Genomic DNA, 22,456 nt, shown 5'->3' on the forward strand with positions numbered 1-22,456 from the left:
CTTAAATATATATGATGTGTTATCAATACTATTTATTGAGATTGTTTATTGTTAACCGTGCTACAAAAAGATATGGGATGCCATTTTAGAAATAACATGTAGGCCTACAGAATGAAAAATAAATAATTAAAATAAAATATCAAAATTAACAAGGCTTAAAATATCCGTAAAGCAAAAACCAAACCTGTAAAGTACGTATCTTTGTGTGCATTTGCTACTCCACGGTTTTGTAAAACGTAAATTCTTGAAAAATCAATACCAGAAAATACGAGATTGAAATAAAATGCTTAACTTTAATTCCCTCAAGTTTTACAATCACCCTGCAATTACCATTAGCCAGTAGAGGATCACTGACACACTGAGCAGCCTAGTGATTTTAGGATGGTCTGTCTGAACCATGTTTTGTGCCAAACTTATTGGACAGTAGTACATGCACAGGGACAGTACGCACCCTCTCCCTCCTCAAGTATGTGTGTGGAGGGGGGGGGGGGTGATGTACGTACCAATGTTTTGGGGTCCACTGAGAGGCTGTTTTCAAAATCCTAGCAATGCTGCCAACGGAATCTAAGCTTATTTCAAGGAAGAACGTGAAAAATATATGAACATTGGCGAGTTGTGTATGTAGGGCTAATTTCTGGTACAGGATGATTTAACTGTTTACTCCATGACAAATATCTATAAAACCTCTTTAAATGAATCGAACCGAAACTTACCAAATGTCAATTATCAAATAGTAACATTACACTGGGGCCCTGCGGATGAGACGTGCGGCCATGCCCCCAATAATGTTAAGAACAACAATTTTCAAATAGGTTTCATGATATGATCCAAACTACTTTCGCATATGAATCTCGAGAGAAAGGGACACACTGATGCATATATTCAGACCGGCTCAGTGATCCAACCGGCGCGACGGTGACGCCTTAAAACTTAAGCTGCACATTCGGCGCCTCGGATGAAACGAGCAGGCTACTTTCGCGACCACAAAAGGATATTAACCTGGCAGCACCAAGACAACACGGCGCCCCTGATCGAACCCGGTAAATACCGGTAGTACAATCCACCCTAGTGGGCCTGATGACATAATCGTCCCTGGGCCCGCCGTCGACGACGTACGTGGTTGCTAGACGCAATGACTACATGGGCGCCGTGCTGTCATAGAAGGCACGTTCATCACCACTGAACATTGGTCTGACTCCTGCCCTCTTCAATCCCAAACCTGTGTCGGGGGACCTTTATCCGTTACTTCGAAAGGGCCCGGGCCGTTACTATACGTACGTGTATCTTGTGGGGCTTTTGGTGCACGTAAACGAGACATCGTACCATTATTGTGTAACGCGTAGGTGACACGGGTGCAATAAACCGTACGCGTCATGTAGAACAGTGTGCAATATGAAGGTACAATGGCACATAATTATGTGTAACGTACATATGGAAACTAACAGACAAAACAAGAACTAGTACTAAATCAACGCCAAACTTACCCGGCTAATCGAATTAAACACTTCAAAACATCTGCCTGCAAAGATGGCTGAAGCAGCTGTCGAATCAAATTCTCAGTACTTTTGTCATACTTGTGATGTTGTGATCAACCCCGTTCTTCCGGTAAAGACAAGCAAATGGTTGGATAGAATTGTAACGTTCATCGGCTATGTGATACGTAGCCTAATGTTAAGCCTAACCTAGTTATCTGCAACACAAAATTGTTAGTAACATAAGGGCTGTACGCATATTACCATGTATACTTGTACTAGCATTAGTATTACTAGTCAACTCCCTAAGCTATTTAGCCTATGCTTCAAAGAAATACGTTGTAGGCAAGTTCATGTGTAAGAACTAAGATGTTCTTTACACATCTTCATCATCATAATTGTATTGTCCAGTTTGTGTTGCCATGACAAGTTTTATCTTATTTCTTGAACAGGCAGTTTAAAAAAAATATGTCTGCCTAAATTTGTGAAATTTGGTGAATGTTGTGTTAATTTATAACCTAAGTTTCACTTAAGTCAACATGTCACATCAAATTAAAGTATGATAGCCTTCAGCCTAACAATTGTTATGCAGTATGGGAATATTGGGACAGGGTGCAACTAAAGAATGCAGGGCCAGTTTACAGATATATCCTATAGCTATAGGACCATATCTGGATGCTGGGATGTCCAGTCCACTCTTCTCTCTTGGATTTAGATTCTTTTATATATTACAGTAACTTGGAATACGTAGTATGTAACTAGAAAGTAGACGCCTACCTGCACCAATCTCTTTCTAACGTATGTGTCATCATCATCATCAACCTCGATGTAGCTGGCCTCTGGCCAATTCATCACTCAATAGTTCAACTGAAAATCAATGCTGTCACATTTTCTTTGGTGGAAGGGAGATAAACATGTTGAATGCAAACCCTAAATGTTACAGTTTGGAATGACTAGGAGGGGATCATTAAACTCACTTTTGCACAATTCTTGAATATTGACCGTCTCAATTTGCATACTTTATTTATTTAGAGTTGATTGATTCCCCTGAAACATACATTACTGATAATGAATGCTGCAACACCAACTGGTTTGGACTGTAAATAATATAATCCATTGCAAATGATAAATGTCATTGTTAAACATAAACTTCTATTAAAGGTTTGCTATTCACCACAAACATGAAACACATCTTGCAATTATTTCATTAAACTGTCAGGGATATCTCTTGGGGTCTCTGAAATGGTTTCAGAAAAATTTACCAATGAAATTTATCTTGCATTTATTTCATTAGGCTGTAGACCTCAATTATGTTGTTGGCAACACATGTAGCATGGTGTCTATACTTTTTACTGTTCAGTTCTTGCCATCTCCCAAGTACATATTTGATTTTAAACAGAGAGAAGAGAAATGTTGCAAAAAGCTGTTAACTAGTGTCTCTGAATCAGTTCTCTCAAGTGTCAAATTTGAACAGCTGTGATCATTTAATTACATTTTGCAACATTTTTTTTACAATCTAAACTAGAGGAAATCCCTCATCATCATCATTTGCTTAAATGGCTTTGGATTCAAACATAGAATTTTTATCATAAACATTAAACATCTCAAACTTTCTTTGGTAGGAATTTCTCTGTCCAACCTGTCAAGGTGGATTCGTTGAGTTGTTATCACCAGAAGATGAAGGAAATATGAGGTGGGTTAAAGTCACCAAAGTTTTGTTTACTTTTAACACTCCTACAGTACTTCCATAATGCAATTTGTGCTGTATTGGTCAATGTAATTTAATAGTTTTTGGATTGAACAAATTAAACTAAGACTTTGGAAGTGAACAGTTTTAAATGTATATTTTCTCAGGTCAGTCCCATTTTACCTGGTAGGCTTAAATGAATTCAATAAACATACCCACTGCCTAATCTGAGGGGTTTCATTGTTCCCATTTCCAGTTTGGATAGGGTTTTGGTGCATTTGAATTTGAAACAAAAATGTATCAAATGAATGAGAATTTGAGAAATGGTTGGAGGTTTATAAAAAAAGTGAGAAAGACAATACTAAAGGCAGAAATGGTAGTTGTAGTCTTGGTTTGCATGTCTGGTGGAAATGATTTGATTTGGGTGCAGGGGTAACGCATGTAAACCCATTCCTCTCAGGCAATTATGGGATAATGCACGGGATGTTATTCTGTTAGGGATTTCGGCTGGATAATTCCAGTCACCTCGTTCTAGTAGGTATGTTACATCCCAGAGTAGTTGGCGACAGAAGCAATGCAGCAAGTTCCATTCACAGCTACTATACTTTTAAGGGTATAAAGGCATATTTAGCTTTCATCTTTCAGAAAGATTTTTCCTTTTCATTTTCGCAGTGCAAACACATCGAGAACAGACAGTCAACAGAGAAGACCACAACAAGATGCACAAATGCTAGAAATGTTTCAGGTACAAGCCAGCTAAATACCTCATTACCTCCACCCCCACCCTATCCCATGCCTCCCCCCTCAAACAAAAAATTGCCTCGCAAAACTATAACCACAGTGTTTTTCTGAGTTTTTGTAACCAACAAAATTCAGATATTTTAAAAATTCCCGCGTTAAGTTTACCCTCCTAGGTTCATACTGTATGGTCATTTTCATGACTACACACAGAGCATTAACATACAGTATGCAAGTGGCATTGATGTTATTGTGTTATTTCTGTTATTTAACCAATGAACACATTTATTTTTTCTCCTGGGAGATAAACTTAAGTGCTACTGTAATTACTTTATATGTATAAAACATGTTTCCTTCCTACTCTCTTCGTAGGTGTTAAGTAATATTGTTAGTGATGGCATAAATACGACAGAAGCCCCAGTACCAGGCAACAACAGGCAACGGGATAGGACCCCAGGAGGTAGCAGTGGACAGAGGCCTAATCTACATGTCCATATGCCCAGAACTAGTATAACATTTCAAAATGTGGGCAATCAGCCTATACCTCTGATGGAGTGAGTACCCTGTTCTTCCATTCTGATAGGTTATTCCCCAGAGAGCATGTGCAGGAATGTGTTAAAATTCAGAAATGTGTTTATAAATGTGAAAGCTCAACATGAGTAAAATGCATTATGTGTTATGCAACATCCTGTCTTAAAGGGAGTGAAGACTCGCGCACAAAGAAATGTCTGATGCCGGTAATCTGACCTAGTTTCGAATGAGGTGTAACAGAAGTGTTAGACACCACCATCGATCCCAGAAAATACACACACAGCTTGCTACCATCGGTAATTAGACACTAGTGTACAGTCAATACATGCAGCTACGGTCAATACCCACAACACATTGTACATAGCAGCGATGGACTTCTCAGGTCCAGATAAAGATAACAAGGTATCACGTTTCATTACTGTCTGCATTTTGTAGCGACAAGAAGAAAACTTCACTTACAAGCAACAGAAAGTTAACTTTATTCAGAGGGCGGCACGCAGTTTGGGGCGATTCTTCAATGCCTTTAATGCAAAGATGCAAGTCCTGACATGTAATGATAGTTCTGATACCTTTGTTTCTTATTTGTTTTGTTTTTTCACCAAAAATACAATGTTTCCACTTTTTCTTGAAGCCAACTTACTAATACGTCTCACCCGTACGTAACAAATTCTGTGTGAATTAATGAACAATTGTATCAAGACTCAGTGCTGTTTACTAGAAGGCATTACTGCCCCAGGACTGAATTGACTTTGTCACATATCACCTTTGGGAATGGCAATGAGGCCAGCAACATGGAAACTAGAAAATTCCTATCTGTTTTAAACATATAATCATAATTGTCTTGATAATTAGGGAAGAGGTATGAAATAAGCCCTTTTTTTGTGGTCCCCTCTCTCAGTATATTGTTACTCCCCCTTCTATGAATGTATCACATATTATAAATAATAGAATAATGATATATATGTTTACTTGGAACCATTTGTCTTTACAGATTGTTTAACAGTTTACCAGGAGTGGTTGGTGGTGGGAGTGGTAATTTCCTATTTCCCTTGTAAGTTTATCTATATATATATTTTTGTTGGTTTTCATGTCATTTTGCTTACTGTATATCTTTCATCTACCCATACAACTTAGATTGCATATGAAAACTACATCCAAGAGGAAGGATTTCAACGTTAATTTTCATAATCTTACAGTCAGAATTATAAGCAAGAAAAGAATGAAGAAATTTATTAAGCATGTAAAGAAAAAGAAGCTCTATTAAAGACATGAACCATTAAATAAAGGCCAACAATGCAATTAAATATTTCCCACTTGTTGACCTTCATTGCTAAGTATCAAGATAGTAACTGTATAAATCAATGAAGGTGTCAACAAAGCACACTTTGAATCTAATGTGCTTGTTTTGGCAAGGTACCCAGTTACTGTCCAAAAAATTGTCATCACTTGGTTGACATCATGGTGAAGCTCTTTCACGACTGCACCATGCAAATATAGCTACATACCAGGTGTTGATTTTTAGAGTCGCTGCACCCAACACCAGTCTTCTACCCTTCCTACCCTTACCCGCCCAAACTCACCCCCCTTTCCCTACCATTTACTTGAGAATAACTGTGTAAGCTATATCATTTTCTCCTTCCTCAGCCATATGCTTAATTTACATGGCAGTCCTCAAGACTATGTTTGGGGTGAAGGTGGATTGGACACAATTATTACACAAGTAAGTACTTTTCCATATTCTTCAGATATTCGTTACCCATTCAGTTCTTTCATATAGTATTGCTTTGGTGCAATTATCCCATCAAAGTGGTATCAACAAACACTATTTAATGTCTTTGGTTGTAGTTTTAACAGTAGCTTGTACTAAATAGTATGATGAAACTTTTCACCCCCCCCCCCCCAAAAGAAAGAGGATTCTAAAGGATTTTGTGAACTGACCAAGTATCTTTTTGAAAGCATAACAGGTTCACCTTTCATTGAAGCTACATATTGAGCTCATATTGATGAAAACAGTTTTGTGATTTTTCATGTTAAAGTACTGTGACTGTTTTGTACACAGGCAAAACAGTGTATATTATGAGAGACAAAGTTCAGAACATTCAAAACTGCTACACAAACGTTGAACACTTAATTGTTCACTTTTACATTGTCTTTCATTCATGTTACCATTTGCATGTTTCCGTATGATTGCTATAAAGTATTGATTTCGATAATCCAGCCAATTCCCCCCAAAGTGTGTTTTTAAATGTTATTTTGTTTTTTTTTGAGAAAAAAAATAGAAAAAGGATCAGTTTTAAAGAACACTTGTAATTTCAACGTCAACCTAGGAAATTTTGCCGTGATTTTTACATGTATCCCTATATATTTATGACATGTAAATATTTAATTTTGGCTTTGTAGTTACTGAACAATGTGGAAGGACAAGGTCCCCCACCAGCTAACAAAGATGACATAGACAGCTTAAAGACACTTCACATAACAGAAGAACTAATAGGTGAGTACTTCAATGATCACTAAACGACCCACCCATAGGGTCATAATTTGTACGTGTACACACATGTTGAACAGTGCTTGTGTGCGCGGCCCTATACTTTCTTTGCCCAAAGAACGAATGTTTGAGAAAATGGTACCTCATTTGAAATTGGTTATTTTAGGTTCCCCTATACTGCAAGAAATGTTTCAGGTTGCTGTGATAGATACCTCACAGTGAGTATCTTATTGTTAGCAACCTTGTTAGCAATCAGCACCACAAAAAAGGATTTAGGTTGGTATGGTGGATACCTCATTGTAAGTTATTGTTTATCACTACTTCAAGAGATGATTGAGGTTGGTGTGATAGATACCTCACTGTGAGTATTTTATTGTTAGCAACCGTATCAGCACCACAAGAGACGATTTAGGTCGGTATGATGGATACCTCATTGTAAGTTATTGTTTATCACTACTTCAAGAGATGATTGAGGTTGGTGTGATAGATACCTCACTGTGAGTATTTTATTGTTAGCAACCTTATCAGCACCACAAGAGACGATTTAGGTCGGTATGATGGATACCTCATTGTAGGTTATTGTTTATCACTACTTCAAGAGATGATTGAGGTTGGTGTGATAGATACCTCACTGTGAGTATTTTATTGTTAGCAACCTTAACAGCACCACAAGAGACGATGTAGGTCGGTATGATGGATACCTCATTGTAAGTTATTGTTTATCACTACTTCAAGAGATGATTGAGGTTGGTGTGATAGATACCTCACTGTGAGTATTTTATTGTTAGCAACCTTATCAGCACCACAAGAGACGATTTAGGTCGGTATGATGGATACCTCATTATAAGTTATTGTTTATCACTACTTCAAGAGATGATTGAGGTTGGTGTGATGGATACATCATTGGTACAGTGGGAAACCTGGTATATTGTAGTAATTATGTTACACCAATTTTGTATGCAGAACCTCTGCATGTTATGATAAGTAATTTCTGAACAAAAGATTATGCCAACAAGGTATGTGAAATCAATGCATATCAAAATTTACTTCTTCTTTTGGTATTTTGATCATGTGAGAGACTTGATTAATCCATCTCTTTTCTTCTTTGTTTACATCTTTGATTTTAACAGCAACTTCAACTGAATGCCCTGTCTGTAAAGAAGATTTTTCTGAAGGTGATGAGGTTAAACAGCTGCCATGTGAGCACCTTTTCCACCCTGATTGTGTGGTAACATGGCTTAAAATGGTAAGAGCAGCAGTACTAACTGGTTTAGTGTAGCAACAGATAGATATTTTTTATGCTGCCAAGATGTCTGCTTAAATCGAGATGCTTGTATTTTCTGTAACGATATTTATGTGTCAATCACATTGTATCTTTTCAAATAAGACATGTATGTTTTCTACCCTGAATGCATTTCAATGTTAAAAACATGAAACATTGTCCATCAAGATATTATACATGGTTTTAATCGAGATATATCATATTGTCCATCAACGCTACATATACATGTTTCAATCAAGGTATATGTTTCAATATTGGTATGTTTTAATGTAAATAATAATAATAATAGTAAACAGTTCTTATATAGTGCAACTTACAATAAAGTCTTGCCGCACTGTACAAAAGAAAGTGAAAGATATGTACACAATATACAATAAGAGTAAACAATTATAACAATGAAAACAGGTGTGTCTTCAAAACAGTTTTGAACATCTCCACAGACATGACATTCTTTTTGTTGAGTGTGAGTTTATTCCAAAGGAGGGTTGAGGAGTACTGGAAAGATCGCTCGCAATAAGATTTAGTGGACACAGGGTGCATAGAGAGCAATGATTGGGTGCTAGAGTGCAGACGGCCAGTTGGGGTATAACTTTGAACAAGTTCACCCAAGTAGTGTGGCGCAATACCATGAATACATTTAAAGGTTAACAGGAGTACCTTGAAGGTCATGAAGTATGGGGGTGATGTGAGAGACAGGGCTAGTGCGAGTGATCAGCCTGGCAGCAGAGTTTTGCAATTTAGGGTATGTTTCATTTCAATATGGATGTTTTCCTGTCAGGTTGTACAGTTCTATTTATTTTCCCCATTCATCAAGGAGACATATTCCCCGTCTTGTCTTTTACAGCACAACACCTGTCCAGTCTGCAGGAGAGCAATCGGTGATAACGTCAACCATCAAATGCCAGATAACAGTGCAGCACATTTTGATGGACTATGAAGAACTGAAAAGCAAAATGGCTGAGCAAATTCATATTAAAATAAAGGGAAAATATCTCCCAGTAGCCTACAGTACCTGTAATTCCATTATAAACCTGTTCTTTTCCGAGAAGTACAGTGAGATATTTTATTCGATAATCGGCTTCAAAGAGAAACCAAGGAGCAGCCGTGAAATTATTCCGAGTGGCGACACATTTTATTCGTGCAAAGAGAAAGTCGAAACGCTCTGTGAATTTTTTTTTTACCGATGGAAAGCAGATGAGGTTTGATTTACGGACAGTTTCATGGGACTTGAGTCCAGAAATTGTATCGGAGTTGTGCGTGTGTACATTTTTAGCTTGGCTCCAGCTGGTAGCATGGAATTGGATCTAACACCTTGTGACTGGTACTTGTTTTTAAGGGGAAAGGAATTCTAAATTATTTTATATTTTATAAGAGACGTGCACCTTCTTCTGTCTCCGTCTATATGGTACATGTTTCAGTTGATTAATAGTAAGTGTCAATTAAGGAAACACCAACTGTACTGTGAGTCTGTTGACTTTAATGAACTCATTACAGCAGCCTGTGAGCTGCAAAAGGCGACTGTTTAGCTCAGTATTACAAATTTATGCTAAGAAATGGTTCTTGAGTGGCGTTCCCTATAATATTGTATTAATATAGATAACCCAACATCAAACTTCAAAAATATGCTGGGACTCAATGCCGGTCCGAAATATTGTTGTAGTTACCTAGAAATGGAAAAAAAAAACTTTTCAATTTCCATCCTGACTTTTCCACTATTAGGACAAGACATTTGAGGTAAACCTGTGATGGTAACATAAATGAATAAGTTTAAACAATATTGAGTTTCGGAGGACGGTTCAACTTTGCATTATATCATCCGGAAAACTGCTTGTTTTACATAAGTGTTCCTTTGTGAAACATCTTCCTTTCTTGTAAATTTAGAAGTGTTCTGCATTAGCCTAGTTTCTGTAATAGACTCTAATGAATTTGTAATGTAAAGACTAAACTTTTCTATTTGTTCTCCCCAAGTCATAATAAAGGTGTTACATCTATTTATGCCATTGACACATAACACTCTGTCCATTTCTCATGACTGGACGCTTTATATGTCTTACACACAGTTTAATGTCGTAATTGGAGAGGTGTAAATATATCTACTTTCAACATTGAAAAGGTTCAATTGACTCTAGAAGACTATCTTTAAGGATCGTCTGGTAACTATAAAACTTAATACAGTTGCCAAAATGCCACAAGTACTGTTCACAAAGTACCCCACGCATGAAAAGATTCCTTTGGTGAGTTGAACGAGTCAAAGTGAGCCGAAATTAAATTAACATATAAACTGTAACCCTGAAGGTTGTGATCATTTTTGCCAGAATATGATGAACCGACATTCAGGAATCGGAATCCACATCAGCCATTTTTTCTACGAGTCATCAAATTTCCGACTAAAAAAGTGAAAGTTGTGGTAATATTGTGTTTACAGGAGGATAAAGGAATCTATGCAGGCATCTTGATCTGTACATACAAGTTCACCACTATGCATATTTGATACTTGGCTTGTGAGCCAAAATAACTAAAAAATAAGAAAGAAAGGTGTTTTGGTCTATGAACGCTTTGCCTACAACACATTCAAATTACTACCAGGAAAGTCCTCTTCTTTCTCATATTTCCAATGTCAGACCATTTTGAATTTGGTGATAGTTGAAGGTTGATTTGTGAAACATTTGAAAAGTCAGTTACCCCGGGAGCTTGTATACACTGCACATGTTAGTGTCTAGTTCTCCATAAGCACTTTAAGCTATATATCTATTTCAATTTTATATCATTGTCAATGGTCAGGTTAAGAAAGCAAAGGTCAAAAACTGAAATCCTTCAAAATGTGATAAGTAGGAAGTAATACCACTGATAAATTGCCTTTCTAGTCTTTGCACACTAGCACTTCCGAATTCTATCTATGTTGTGATTTCAAGTTTTATTTCAACCCAACTAATGATAGAAAGCCATGATTTGTTCCCAGTCTCTTTTGTAAAGATCTTTGTATTTTTACATTAAAGGTGCAAAGTGACAGTTATTGTGCTAAGTAAAGAAGACACGTCACTGTTCATCAGTATTACTTCCAAATATGCTGGAAAGTAATAAGAAAAAAAGAGTCATTTAATTTGATACTTCAGCAAGCAATTAACTGCCTGCATTAAGACATTTCCTCTCATTGGGACATAGTATTGTACATTAAGACAATTCCTATCATGAGGACATTATTGTCTATTAAGACATTTCCTCTCATGGGGACATATTTTTGTCCATTGAGACATTTCCACTCATGGGGACATATTTTTGTCCAAGTTAACACTCCTCAATTTCTGGAAATAAGTTAGTACTGTGAGCATCCAGGAAAAACTATGTGAAAAATTCTAGCAATCTTTAGCAGAGGGGGGTGGGGGAGGGGGGTGGGTGGAGGAGGAGGAGCAGGACTATCTTGGCAAACTTCTAAGTATAAGATTGTTATCAAGAGTGTGAATTTGTGCAATATCGTTCTGTTTTTCTCCTTTAAAAGGAATGACAGTGGTATTCATGAAGATTTCTATTTTTGTTAATATGTGAATGCATGATGTTGAAATTATGGTTTCAGAATGGATCATGTCAGTCACCATAGCAAAATATTTCTCTGCTTACCTGGTATCCTCCACATGTTATATGGAGCAGAACTTTTAATTAAGGCAGAGCTCAAGAATAATTTTGTTGATGTCTCGTTAAATGAACAGACTCCATTTTATTTTGAGCGTATGTCATCTTTCTGTACATGTATTGGTTTCTCAGTATAGAAAGCTTTCAGTTAAAGCTTTAACTAAATATCCACCACATGTTATATGGAGCAGAACTTTTAATTTAGGCAGAGCTCAAGAATAATTTTGTTGATGTCTCGTTAAATAAACAGACTCCATTTTATTTTGAGCGTATGTCATCTTTCTGTATATGTATTGGTTTCTCAGTATAGAAAGCTTTAATTAAACGAAAAGCTTCTTGAAGCCGAGTGTTTCATGCAGTATCACTTTGTGTGGTTGTAACTTTCAAAGCTAACCCTTTATTTTTTATACCTTCTAACAACTCAATCACAAGAAAAATATATATGTTTCCTTTTGCTTTATGTCACACCATTTTCCAAAAAGGACAAATATATTTCTTTGATTTGCCTTGTATATTTCCTGACTTTTGTGTTGGTTCTGGGGGCACTGACTTTAACAAATTCTGTTTGAGACTGCAATTTCAGCCTCATTGATTAACAAGTGACGAGTAGTGGTAGATACTGAAAGGTAAACTGCACAGATAGTGATTCCCAATACATTAACTGTTTGCTGAAGATTATTTTTCTCTCGATATGGTTATTTTCAATAAGATATCTCTTTGCCTGCAGTTATACCTTTAAAAATTCATGGATAGTTTTTATTTTGGATGGGCGTGTGACTTTACGATGATGTAGATTACACTGTTACATTTTGCAAATTACTGTTTTATAGATAATCAGCTAGCTATTTATGCTTTTTTTTTTATTCAAAATTATTTTGTGGGTAAGTGGAACAAAAATGCCAATGAAAATGTTTACTACAGGTGACCATATTTTTGGGGCTTTCTAGCATTTTGTGGCAAGTGTTGCTGCAAGTCAAAGGCATTTAAAAGTCAGTCGTATGTGACAGGGTATGCTAAAATCACAGCTCATACGGATTAACTGTATTGCCATATTTTTTGGGGCATACGTACATATTTCTCATGTTTGTATCCATGTGTATTTCTTGAATTTATCAGCAGCTTTTGCAGATATGTACCTTTTCTCAAACTGTATTAAGCCAGAATATGTTATATTTAATACCATTACATCATGAACAAACCAGGACCTACCCTGTCAGCAAGACTCAATCCCCTATTAGAATCTTCATATCATTGCAGCTCACAAGGTGGTTCAGCAACAAAAAAACACCCAACTTCCTGGAATGGCATATTAAACCGGACTCAAAATACAGAAAGACAGGTCTTTTGTTTCAGACGCTGAAATCGATTAGACAGTGTCCACAAAGCACTATCTATAAAATTGAACACATTTTCTGATTTGTTTTTGTTTGGTAGGAATTTCTTTCCCCCTTTCTCTATAGAGTAAAAAGTTGAGTGCAAGTTGTACAAGGGACATTTTTTTCTTTTCATTTTAAGTCTTAACAGGTGCTGCGTGGAAGACACCATTTGGAATAGTATTTTTACTGATTTAACTTGACACAAATGTGAACCTGTTTTTTTTTTTGTATCATGCAATACTTGTTGAGTTGTTATGCAGTGTTGGATGAACAGCTAAATACATAGCATGGCCAATTTGAATTATTTCCTATTCGAGTTGATGTCTTTGTGCTATACGCCTCTATTTACAACATAAGAATAACAAGAGCCCAAGGGCACTGTGGTTCCTTGCTTGGGGTATATGACAATACACATAATATTATCAAGCAAGATTGGGCTGAAATAGTCCAAGTAATTGTGGTCCTACATGTTCCCATAAAGTAACCAACACTATAGCCAACACTTTTGTGATCACAAAATGTGATCGGATTTTTTATCAAAAGGCACTTTTGAGATCTAAATATGGCATCGAAAATGTAAGAAATATAAGAGACCTACAAGCGTGTCAACAGATATGATAACAATGGTGACCTCAGATGACATGACCTTTAAGTTTCAAAATGTTCCACCACCCCATTCACAACTTGTCCCAAAATATCAACCATTTCACACCTTGGCATTGAGATTTCATTGCATTAAATGTCAAAAAATTAACTTTGAACTTGTATGTAACTTCACACATAAAGGTCACCCGGAGGTCAACCAATTGACATTTTTGATCGGTGAGACCTAAATAGAGCATGACTGTAAAAATTCAAACATTTTTTCTTTGCCCATTTTCTCCCCCCATAATACTACTTTTTTAACATTAGCTGACCTTTGGTGACCTTGGATCACATGACCGTTAAGTTTGAAAATATACCCCTATACCATTTGCAACTTGTCCAAAAATATCAACCTTGTCACACCTTGGCACTGGGAGTTATTGCATTAAATGTGTGAAAATTAACTTTGACCTCAAATAACTTCGCACACAAAGGTCAAATGGGGGTCAACCCATTGACATTTATGATCAGAAGGTACCTTTAACATCTGAAAATAGCATCGAAACTTTTAAAATCCACAAAACACAAAAAGGTCAACAGAGGTCAAATTGAGGTCAAGGGTCACCCAGATGCGGGTCGACAATTGGATTACATTGAAGCAACTCCCAACCCTAACGGACAATTTGTTCTCAAGTTGTCGCAAAAATAATAGTTTTTTATCATTAATTGACCTTTGGTGACCTTGTATCACATGACCGTTAAGTTTGAAAATATTCCCCTATACCATTTGCAACTACTCCAAAAATATCAACCTTGTAACACCTTGGAACTGGGAGTTATTGCAATAAATGTCTAAAAATTAACTTTGACCTCATATAACTTCGCACACGAAGGTCACACGGGGGTCAACCCATGGACATTTATGATCAGAAGGTACCTTTAACATCTGAAAATAGCATCGAAAATGTAAAAATCCACAAAACACTAAAAAGGTCACCAGAGGTCAAATTGAGGTCAAGGGTCACCCAGATGCGGGTCGACAATTGGATTACATTGAAGCAACTCCCAACCCTAACGGACAATTTGTTCTCAAGTTATCGCAAAAATACTACTTTTTTATCATTAATTGACCTTTGGTGACCTCGGATCACATGACCGTTAAGTTTGAAAATATTCCCCTATACCATTTGCAACTTGTCTCAAAATATCAACTGTGTAACACCTTGGCACTGGGAGTTATTACACTAAATGTCTGAAAATTAACTTTGACCTCATATAACTTAACATACAAAGGTCACCTTGGGTCAACTTATTGACATTTTTGATTGATGAGACCTAAATTAGAGCATCAAACTATAAAAATTCAAACATTTTTTTCTTTGCCCATTTTCTACCCCCAAAATACTAGTTTTTTGACATTAATTGACCTTTGGTGACCTCGGATCACATGACTGTAAAGTTTGAAAATATTCCCCTATACCATTTGCAACTTGTCCAAAAATATCAACCATGTCACACCTTGGAACTGGGAGTTGTTGCATTAAATGTCTGAAAATTAACTTTGACCTTGTATAACTTCGCACACGAAGGTCACACAGGTGTCAACCAATTGACATTTTTGATCAGAAGGTACCTTTGATATCCAAATCTAGCATCAAAACCAAACATTTTCTTTTTTGATCGTTTCCTCCCAAAATAAGCACATTTTTTCTAATGTGACCTTTGACCTTTTGACCTTGGTTTCAGATGTAGTTTAATCCCCTGATTCCAAAAAACAAAACGAAAAATCTGTACAACCATCCTAACTCCGACCGAAAAACTTTGACCCCATATAACTTCGCACATAAAGGTCACACAGGGTCAACCTATTGACATTTATGATCAGAAGGTACCTTTGACATCTGAAAATGGCATCGAAACTGTAAAAATCCCCAAAACACGAAAAGGTCACCAGAGGTCAAATTGAGGTCAAGGGTCACCCACATGCGGGTTGACAATTGGATTACATTGAGGCAACTCCCAACCCTAACAGACATTTCGTTCTCAAGTTATTGCAAAAATACTAGTTTTTTATCATTAATTGACCTTTGGTGACCTCGGATCACATGACCGTTAAGTTTGAAAATGCTCCCCTAACCAGTTCACAACTTGTACCAAAATATCAATCTTGCTGCACATTGGCACTGGGAGTTATTGCAGTTTTAATATTTTCGGTTTTTGGACCATAACTGACCTTTGGTGACCTTTGTGGGCACCAAAAACAATAGGGCACACCTTCTCCATATGGCGGATCTATAGTCCAAGTTTGGCCTCAATCCAACATTCCCTTATTGAGATAGAGCGTACCCAAGCAAGTGTCACAGACGCACACACACACATACATACACACACACATACGCCAACCTGACTGCATAGGTTCCTTTTGCTAAAGCAAGGAACCAATAAACTGATACTTGTAATAACCTTTCAAGTCGCACATATTTCATATATTTTATATTTTCCTTTAGTTATTGGTGAAACACATTGAAGTGCTAACATTATTGGTACATAGATTGCAAACCTGTAGACTTATGATGCTACAATTTCATATAAAGCCCCCCTTCCCCCTCAGTTCCCCCCTCAGTCGTCCCCCCCCCCCCCCCCCCCCCCGTTTTGCCAAATCCTTTGTGTCCAATATCGTGGATGTTAGATTTCAATAACTAACACAAAGGTTCACATTTTTACTACAAATCCACTAGCAATTGAAACCTTCCAGGGGCAGCTCCAGGATTACATAAAGGAGGGTACGTGGCCCTGGGGTGTCTGACTCCCATATAGAACGGGGTGGGGTGGTTCATCACCTAAAAAAATTACAAAATAAATTTCTGAAATGATACATTCCCAGGCAAGTTTAGAGCATAAATTGATCCATAATTAGGCCAATACACAACTACTGTGCTAGTCACTACATAAAGTTTGTTTTGTGGAAGATGACTTAACCAGTATTTCATGAAAATTGTATAACAAATTGGCAAACTGCCACAAACTATTCAAAGATGTTTATCAATTTTTGTAGACAATCTTTGTCAATCACTTCTGACATCAATCAAAGAATGGAATTTTGGTAAAGATGGAAAAAATAATAGACTGACAAGATAGTTTTGTGTCAGATGAAAAGTCATATTATGTAACATGGAGTATGCTTCATTTGAATTTCCATGAAGGCCTATCACAAGAAATAAAAAAACAAACAAATCAAAGGAAATATTATTAGAACATGGTTGGGAGTGCTTCTTGACTCAAATTTGATAAACATGATGCATTCAGTTAGAAACCCTCGATGAACGAAGTAACCATCGTCATTTACATATTACTTAAAATTTAAGAATTTTATCAAAGTCTAGAAAATTTGTATTATAAATGTGATACATTTTGCAGCAGATTCAGTCTGTGATTATTTCATACAAATTAAAAAATCGTCGCTGCTCCAACTGGAAGTTGAATATTAATCTACTCCAGCAATCCACAGGCTGTTAGACCCACTGAGCCATGGCCTGCCAGACCCCAACACCTCAGAGTCAATGCTCAATTTGGATAAAATTAATTAATCTCTGTTGGCAAAGCTGATGTCCCTCGGACAACGAGGTCACATCAAGTTTGGATGTCCGAAGAAATGTAGCAGAATAAAAAAAACAATGACCAGTATATACACTGTATGAGAGATATGTAGGTTTAATATAAAGAATGCCAGAGTATTATGGACGGTGATACCAATTTATCATTTGATCTACAGTATTATTTGGGGGAAATTTAAATTACAATGTCTAAATTTGATGTTAAATAATTAGTCATTGGCAGGACCACTGCCAGTTGTCCAAACAGAAATTTATTCCCTCTTAGATGTCCAGACCATCATAACATATTTGCCCTGAGGTGGGTGGCACCACAGATAGACATTACTGTTGCACATATTTCATGTGGTACTGAAAAGAAACGGGTAATCAACTTTACAGACACTTCATTGACTCTGAAGTACTGTACTTCTTTCCGATTTTACCAAGATTTTTTGTCAGATGACAGCAGCGAACCACTAGGTACATAGATTTACTAACAATCGGAAAAGGTGTTCTTTGGCATCGAATTTGGTAATATCATAGGAGACAATATTCAGTTTACTTGACATCTGTAGGCAGTGGTCACACAAATACGCATTCACGTTTGGAATGAACTATAAGTGGGAATGTGAAATGACCTGATTGCACTATTTTCTTGACATTACGACTCGTGCAGGCAAACATCATTATTAATCAGTTTTAACCAACGATCTACGAACATCCTGGACAGAATGACAAGGGTTCTATTGCTGTTGGGTCATTAACGGAACCAATTCAATATTCAAAAATGGCACCATTGACGGAAGCATCCTCCTTTTGGGCTACTCACTTTAGTCTTATTAAAAACTACCACTCCTGTAATATCTATCAATGTAACAGATTTTACACCTTCTTAAACCTGGTATATGAATACTGTTCAATGTTCTGCAAAATAATCCTTACAGGAAAGTTATCCTGCTTGTCCACAATAATGTTGATGCAATATTTTAAACTGCCAATTGAGACAATGCATTCATTCAATTTTCCTTAAAAGGTACAACTGTCTTTCATCCAAATGCAGCATTTCTTGAATCTAAAACTCAACTTATCAAACTGAACAGGCAGCAGTGTATGTATTGCTGTGTGATAAAAATAACTGCTGGTCAGCTTTCACCAGGTTTCATAAATTACATTAATTAATAGAGTAATTCATCTATTTCTATCAATTTATTAATTGATACATCAATTAATCAATGAATTAATTTATTAACCTATGAATTAATCAATCAATTTATTAATAATAAATAAATCAATTAATCAATCCATCTAGTAGCTTCAAGTGGGAACACTTAATCATCAAAGATTTATAATGTTTCATACACAGAGCTATAGCACTTCCAGTATTTTACCACAAAAACAAAAGAAATTTAAAATAAAAAAAAACAATTTGAACACTCAACAAGTCCCTGCAATTTAAGTCAACGTTTATCCACCCAGTAACATAATTATCACATGCCAAATGAGAGAACTGTGACAGCATGACAAAGAAGTCCGATTTGAAATTGAGAGCATTTTACGAAAAACATTTGGAATTTGATCCTCGTGCATAGTGATTGTACCTATTAATAAATGAATTAATTGAAAAATGAATTAGGTATTGATTGATTAATGATTTACTCATTCGTAAATCAATCAATCAATCTATTTAACATTAAGGTAACTGCAAGAGATCTTTGTCTGCATATAAAGATTCAATTACGTCATACACGTCCAACATCGCCTTGACCAATAGAGGAACCAATTCCTCGGCTTCTTGATAGTTCTGTTTGATGTACCTTTCAATGAGAACCTTCTTAGTTGGTAGAGATCTCATGGCCAAATAAGCTGCTTGTCTGATCAGCCAAGGATGGAAATTACCGAGAGTTATGCCGTAAATCTCTGAAGCCGCTTCTGAACACTTAGCCTCGTCGTCTAATGCGGGGACTTTTTCCAGAAATTTGGCAAAGAAGAGAAGACTTCTATGCAATCGCAAGAGAGTCCTTGATCCAGAGAGCAGACCGCTCGCAGTCTTGCTCTTTGTGAGATCGTTCGATACCTCATAATCGACCATGGTCTGCACCACGGTGAACTGGTCTGGATTTTCTGATTTGTGCTCCCTAAGGATCCTGCTTTTCTCTGTGATGTCTTTGGCAATGAAGCTGAAGAGTGTGCCCATCATACAGAAGAATCTGTCAAAATTTACGTGAAAAAGCACAAATAGATTGGTTTTTCTGCTAATCATTTTCGGTGTGCATGATAAACGTTGACACTTTGCTTTATAAGAATTTATTCTAATATTCTTGGAAACTATGTTAACATCAATGCAAACACATGCCAAAATATGACCACATAACAATATTGTTCCATGCATATGCATTACAAATTTCTCAAGGACTAAGGGTTTGGATGTCAACATCTACATTTTGACCCAAGTAAGAAAAACAACATTCTGTTCCAGGTATTACCATTTTGAGAACAATGGATTAATTTTATAACCTGGGCCTGGGAATTTGAAGCTAATTGTTATCAGTTATTGGGGTTTAAAGGAACATTCCACAACATTTAGAACATTTTGATGTTGATATGAAGGAATAGTTATAGATACATTACTAGCAATCAAATTTTCCTTCTTTGCTATACTGTGATATATAACAGCACTAAAATATGCCTGAATTCATTAAGCACTGTAATGCATGCATATTAATAAAAACCTACAATAGATGATCATAACTGTTGACTGCTTTAACAGATCTTTCTAGAAATTAAATCCTGACCTATTAAATTCTCAAATCCCTCAGCATAAGATCCTATGACATTAAGACCCACCCCAATACCTAGACAAGAACAACAGTTCTATTTACTAGTGATCACACGATTTTCCCCAAATGATGTAATCAGTGGCTAACGTGACTAGCCCCCATCCCCTACCCAATCCCCACCCTTCAAAAAGGGATATGACTGAACCATAACCAAACAAAGGCTAACTATGCCATTGATTAGTAATGCCATTAAGACATTGACCCCACTGGCAACAGTTAGGGATTTTCTTAACTGCTATAGAGATGTGGCTTGGAGAATGTAAATATTAACAGAATCTGCATACAGTACAATTTTTACCTGTCTATTTCTTTAAACCCTTCCAAATACTTCTCAATAAGAATGTCATTGTTTTCCAGTTTAGCTTCTTCAAAGCATTCCTTTACCATTTGGAGATCAAACCCCTCTTCTTTGTTGTCTGCCATCTCTCCAATAGCTTACTGACTTGAAAGGCAAAAGCAGCCAATATTTATGCTATTGGAAGAACAAGATATCCAGCGGATTATTCATAGTCTGCGGGATACTGCATAAGAAGAGGCTTACATTATCTCTACTCTCAACTTCCAAGCATATCATGGCAAAAATTAAAGATTAATCTCTGTTCGAAAATAATTTAGAAGGGTCAGATTCTTGCAAAATACTTTCCAAAGGCTCAAATGTAATGAGCTATATACAGACTCCTCATGACTACCCCACCCTCCCCCCATCCCTGCCCATGTTCAACTACAATTCACAATGAAAAATACGTCATTAGTAGATCTAGTTACATTGGCTATTTTATAGTCTAAGTATGCCTCACAAAGCACCAACTGATGCCTACAATTTAAATTTCTATTGGTAGAGGACCATTCTTAGATCCTCTTCAGTTTGCATACCAATTGAGTCGTAGTTGTGAAGTTGTGCCTTCAGTCGACTTGATTTATCACTGCAGCAACCTATAGTACAGTCTAAGTTAGATTCCATATGGGATGATTCTAGCCACCCTCTTCGTGATCTACTTTAAGATATGCAAATACAACAAGGCATTGGCAGGGTGAGACTCCTGTGTCTCAAAAACTAGAGGCATCGAGAATTTTTTGTCCCCGGTGCAATGAAGCTCTTTAATGATATCTTACGTCATTGACTGGCGACAATATTACACTTCCCCATATTATTGTTTATACACATATTTCTATTTTTATATTTTATCTTTACAAACATAGGCTTAGGCCTAACTGCAGAATAACCCGCAACACAAAGCTCCACGCTTGTACATGGTCACACTCCTGAGGGTGTAGCCTAGATGTTGTAGCCACAACAGCATAATACATTGAACTTTTTGGCATTTCTCCTCGTAGTGAACTTGCCTAGATGCATAAATGAGCCAACAGTGTATCCACAATAGCATGATACATTGAACTTGTTTAGTCTAGTTTATCTTTAGCCTTTCTAAATTCTATTTGTTTGCCTATTACAAAGAATCCTGATGCTATACGGACGCCATAGCCAACCTCTTTGATGGGTGTTGCTTCAAAGTTGCGAGTTAAATCCCAAAAATGATGGCATAGCATACGATAAACCAAAGTTATTTGTTAATGGTCGACTGCCGACCCTAATTAGTTTTGTTTCCATTTTTATCAGTTTTGTAGTTTTGTATCTGTACATTTAATTGTTTTTATATTGCTATGTTTTACTTTTTATGTATAACGTTTAATGTAAAAAGCAGGGCCTTATTGGAAAACAGCTTTTGCTGCATAAGCAACCCTAGATAAAAATGTGAAAATTTAAATAAATAAATTTAAAAAAATAGAGGACTGATTAAGATTCGTGAAACTGCACCCAATGACACTCTAACGACAATCTTGTACTTAGTAGTTGTACCTGTAGCTGTAACACGAAATTATACCTTTATAGTTCAACTTACGGCTATGTTATATCACAAGTTCCAGTAGAGTGGACCAAACAGATATTTCAATTTTACGAGCCTACTTCGCAAAGGAACTGATATTTATAGAGGTCAAATTAGTAAGCGTGCCGTCATTACACTTTCACAATAAAATGTGCCCAGATATCCTTATGCGTGACCGCACCCCGTGGAGAGCTCGCTTATTTAGCCCGGGTTGATATTACCGTTCTTGGATCATGCGAAGGCGCAGTCAGCTAAAACGGAGTTCATAATTCATATACGTATAATAACATCTGAAGGTCACATTAATGTTACAGGTCACCAAAATTGCTTTCACGTTTGCGAAAAAATCAAATA

The 22,456-nt window shown here is 36.6% G+C and overlaps 2 protein-coding genes across 4 annotated transcripts; one reads left to right on the forward strand and one right to left on the reverse strand.

Moving 5' to 3' along the window:
* The first annotated feature begins 1,354 nt into the window (after nucleotides 1-1,354).
* On the forward strand, nucleotides 1,355-13,502 carry LOC139978455 (E3 ubiquitin-protein ligase RNF126-A-like). Of its 2 annotated transcripts, XM_071988706.1 has the most exons (9): nucleotides 1,367-1,605; nucleotides 3,095-3,165; nucleotides 3,832-3,904; nucleotides 4,270-4,451; nucleotides 5,420-5,479; nucleotides 6,073-6,148; nucleotides 6,829-6,922; nucleotides 8,047-8,162; nucleotides 9,043-13,502. In XM_071988706.1, exons 1-9 carry the CDS (start codon nucleotides 1,528-1,530, stop codon nucleotides 9,133-9,135), a joined length of 843 nt encoding a protein of 280 aa, XP_071844807.1. In that variant the 5' UTR covers nucleotides 1,367-1,527; the 3' UTR covers nucleotides 9,136-13,502. The 2 variants fall into 2 exon arrangements, with proteins under 2 accessions (XP_071844809.1, XP_071844807.1); XM_071988708.1 differs by lacking the exon at nucleotides 5,420-5,479 and having other exon boundaries at nucleotides 1,355-1,605.
* Nucleotides 13,503-16,444: 2,942 nt separating this feature from the next.
* On the reverse strand, nucleotides 16,445-22,345 carry LOC139978357 (ceramide-1-phosphate transfer protein-like). 2 transcript variants are annotated; one of them, XM_071988494.1, is made up of 3 exons: nucleotides 22,100-22,345; nucleotides 20,515-20,688; nucleotides 16,445-19,586 (listed from the first exon to the last, which is right to left on the reverse strand). In XM_071988494.1, the coding sequence occupies exons 2-3, from the start codon at nucleotides 20,637-20,639 to the stop codon at nucleotides 19,070-19,072; spliced, it is 642 nt and encodes a 213-aa protein (XP_071844595.1). In that variant the 5' UTR covers nucleotides 20,640-20,688; nucleotides 22,100-22,345; the 3' UTR covers nucleotides 16,445-19,069. The 2 variants fall into 2 exon arrangements, with proteins under 2 accessions (XP_071844595.1, XP_071844594.1); XM_071988493.1 differs by having other exon boundaries at nucleotides 22,118-22,343.
* Between the last annotated feature and the right edge of the window lie 111 nt (nucleotides 22,346-22,456).

This window comes from Apostichopus japonicus, chromosome 13 (genome assembly GCF_037975245.1).
Source record: "Apostichopus japonicus isolate 1M-3 chromosome 13, ASM3797524v1, whole genome shotgun sequence".
NCBI classification, from domain to species: domain Eukaryota; kingdom Metazoa; phylum Echinodermata; class Holothuroidea; order Aspidochirotida; family Stichopodidae; genus Apostichopus; species Apostichopus japonicus.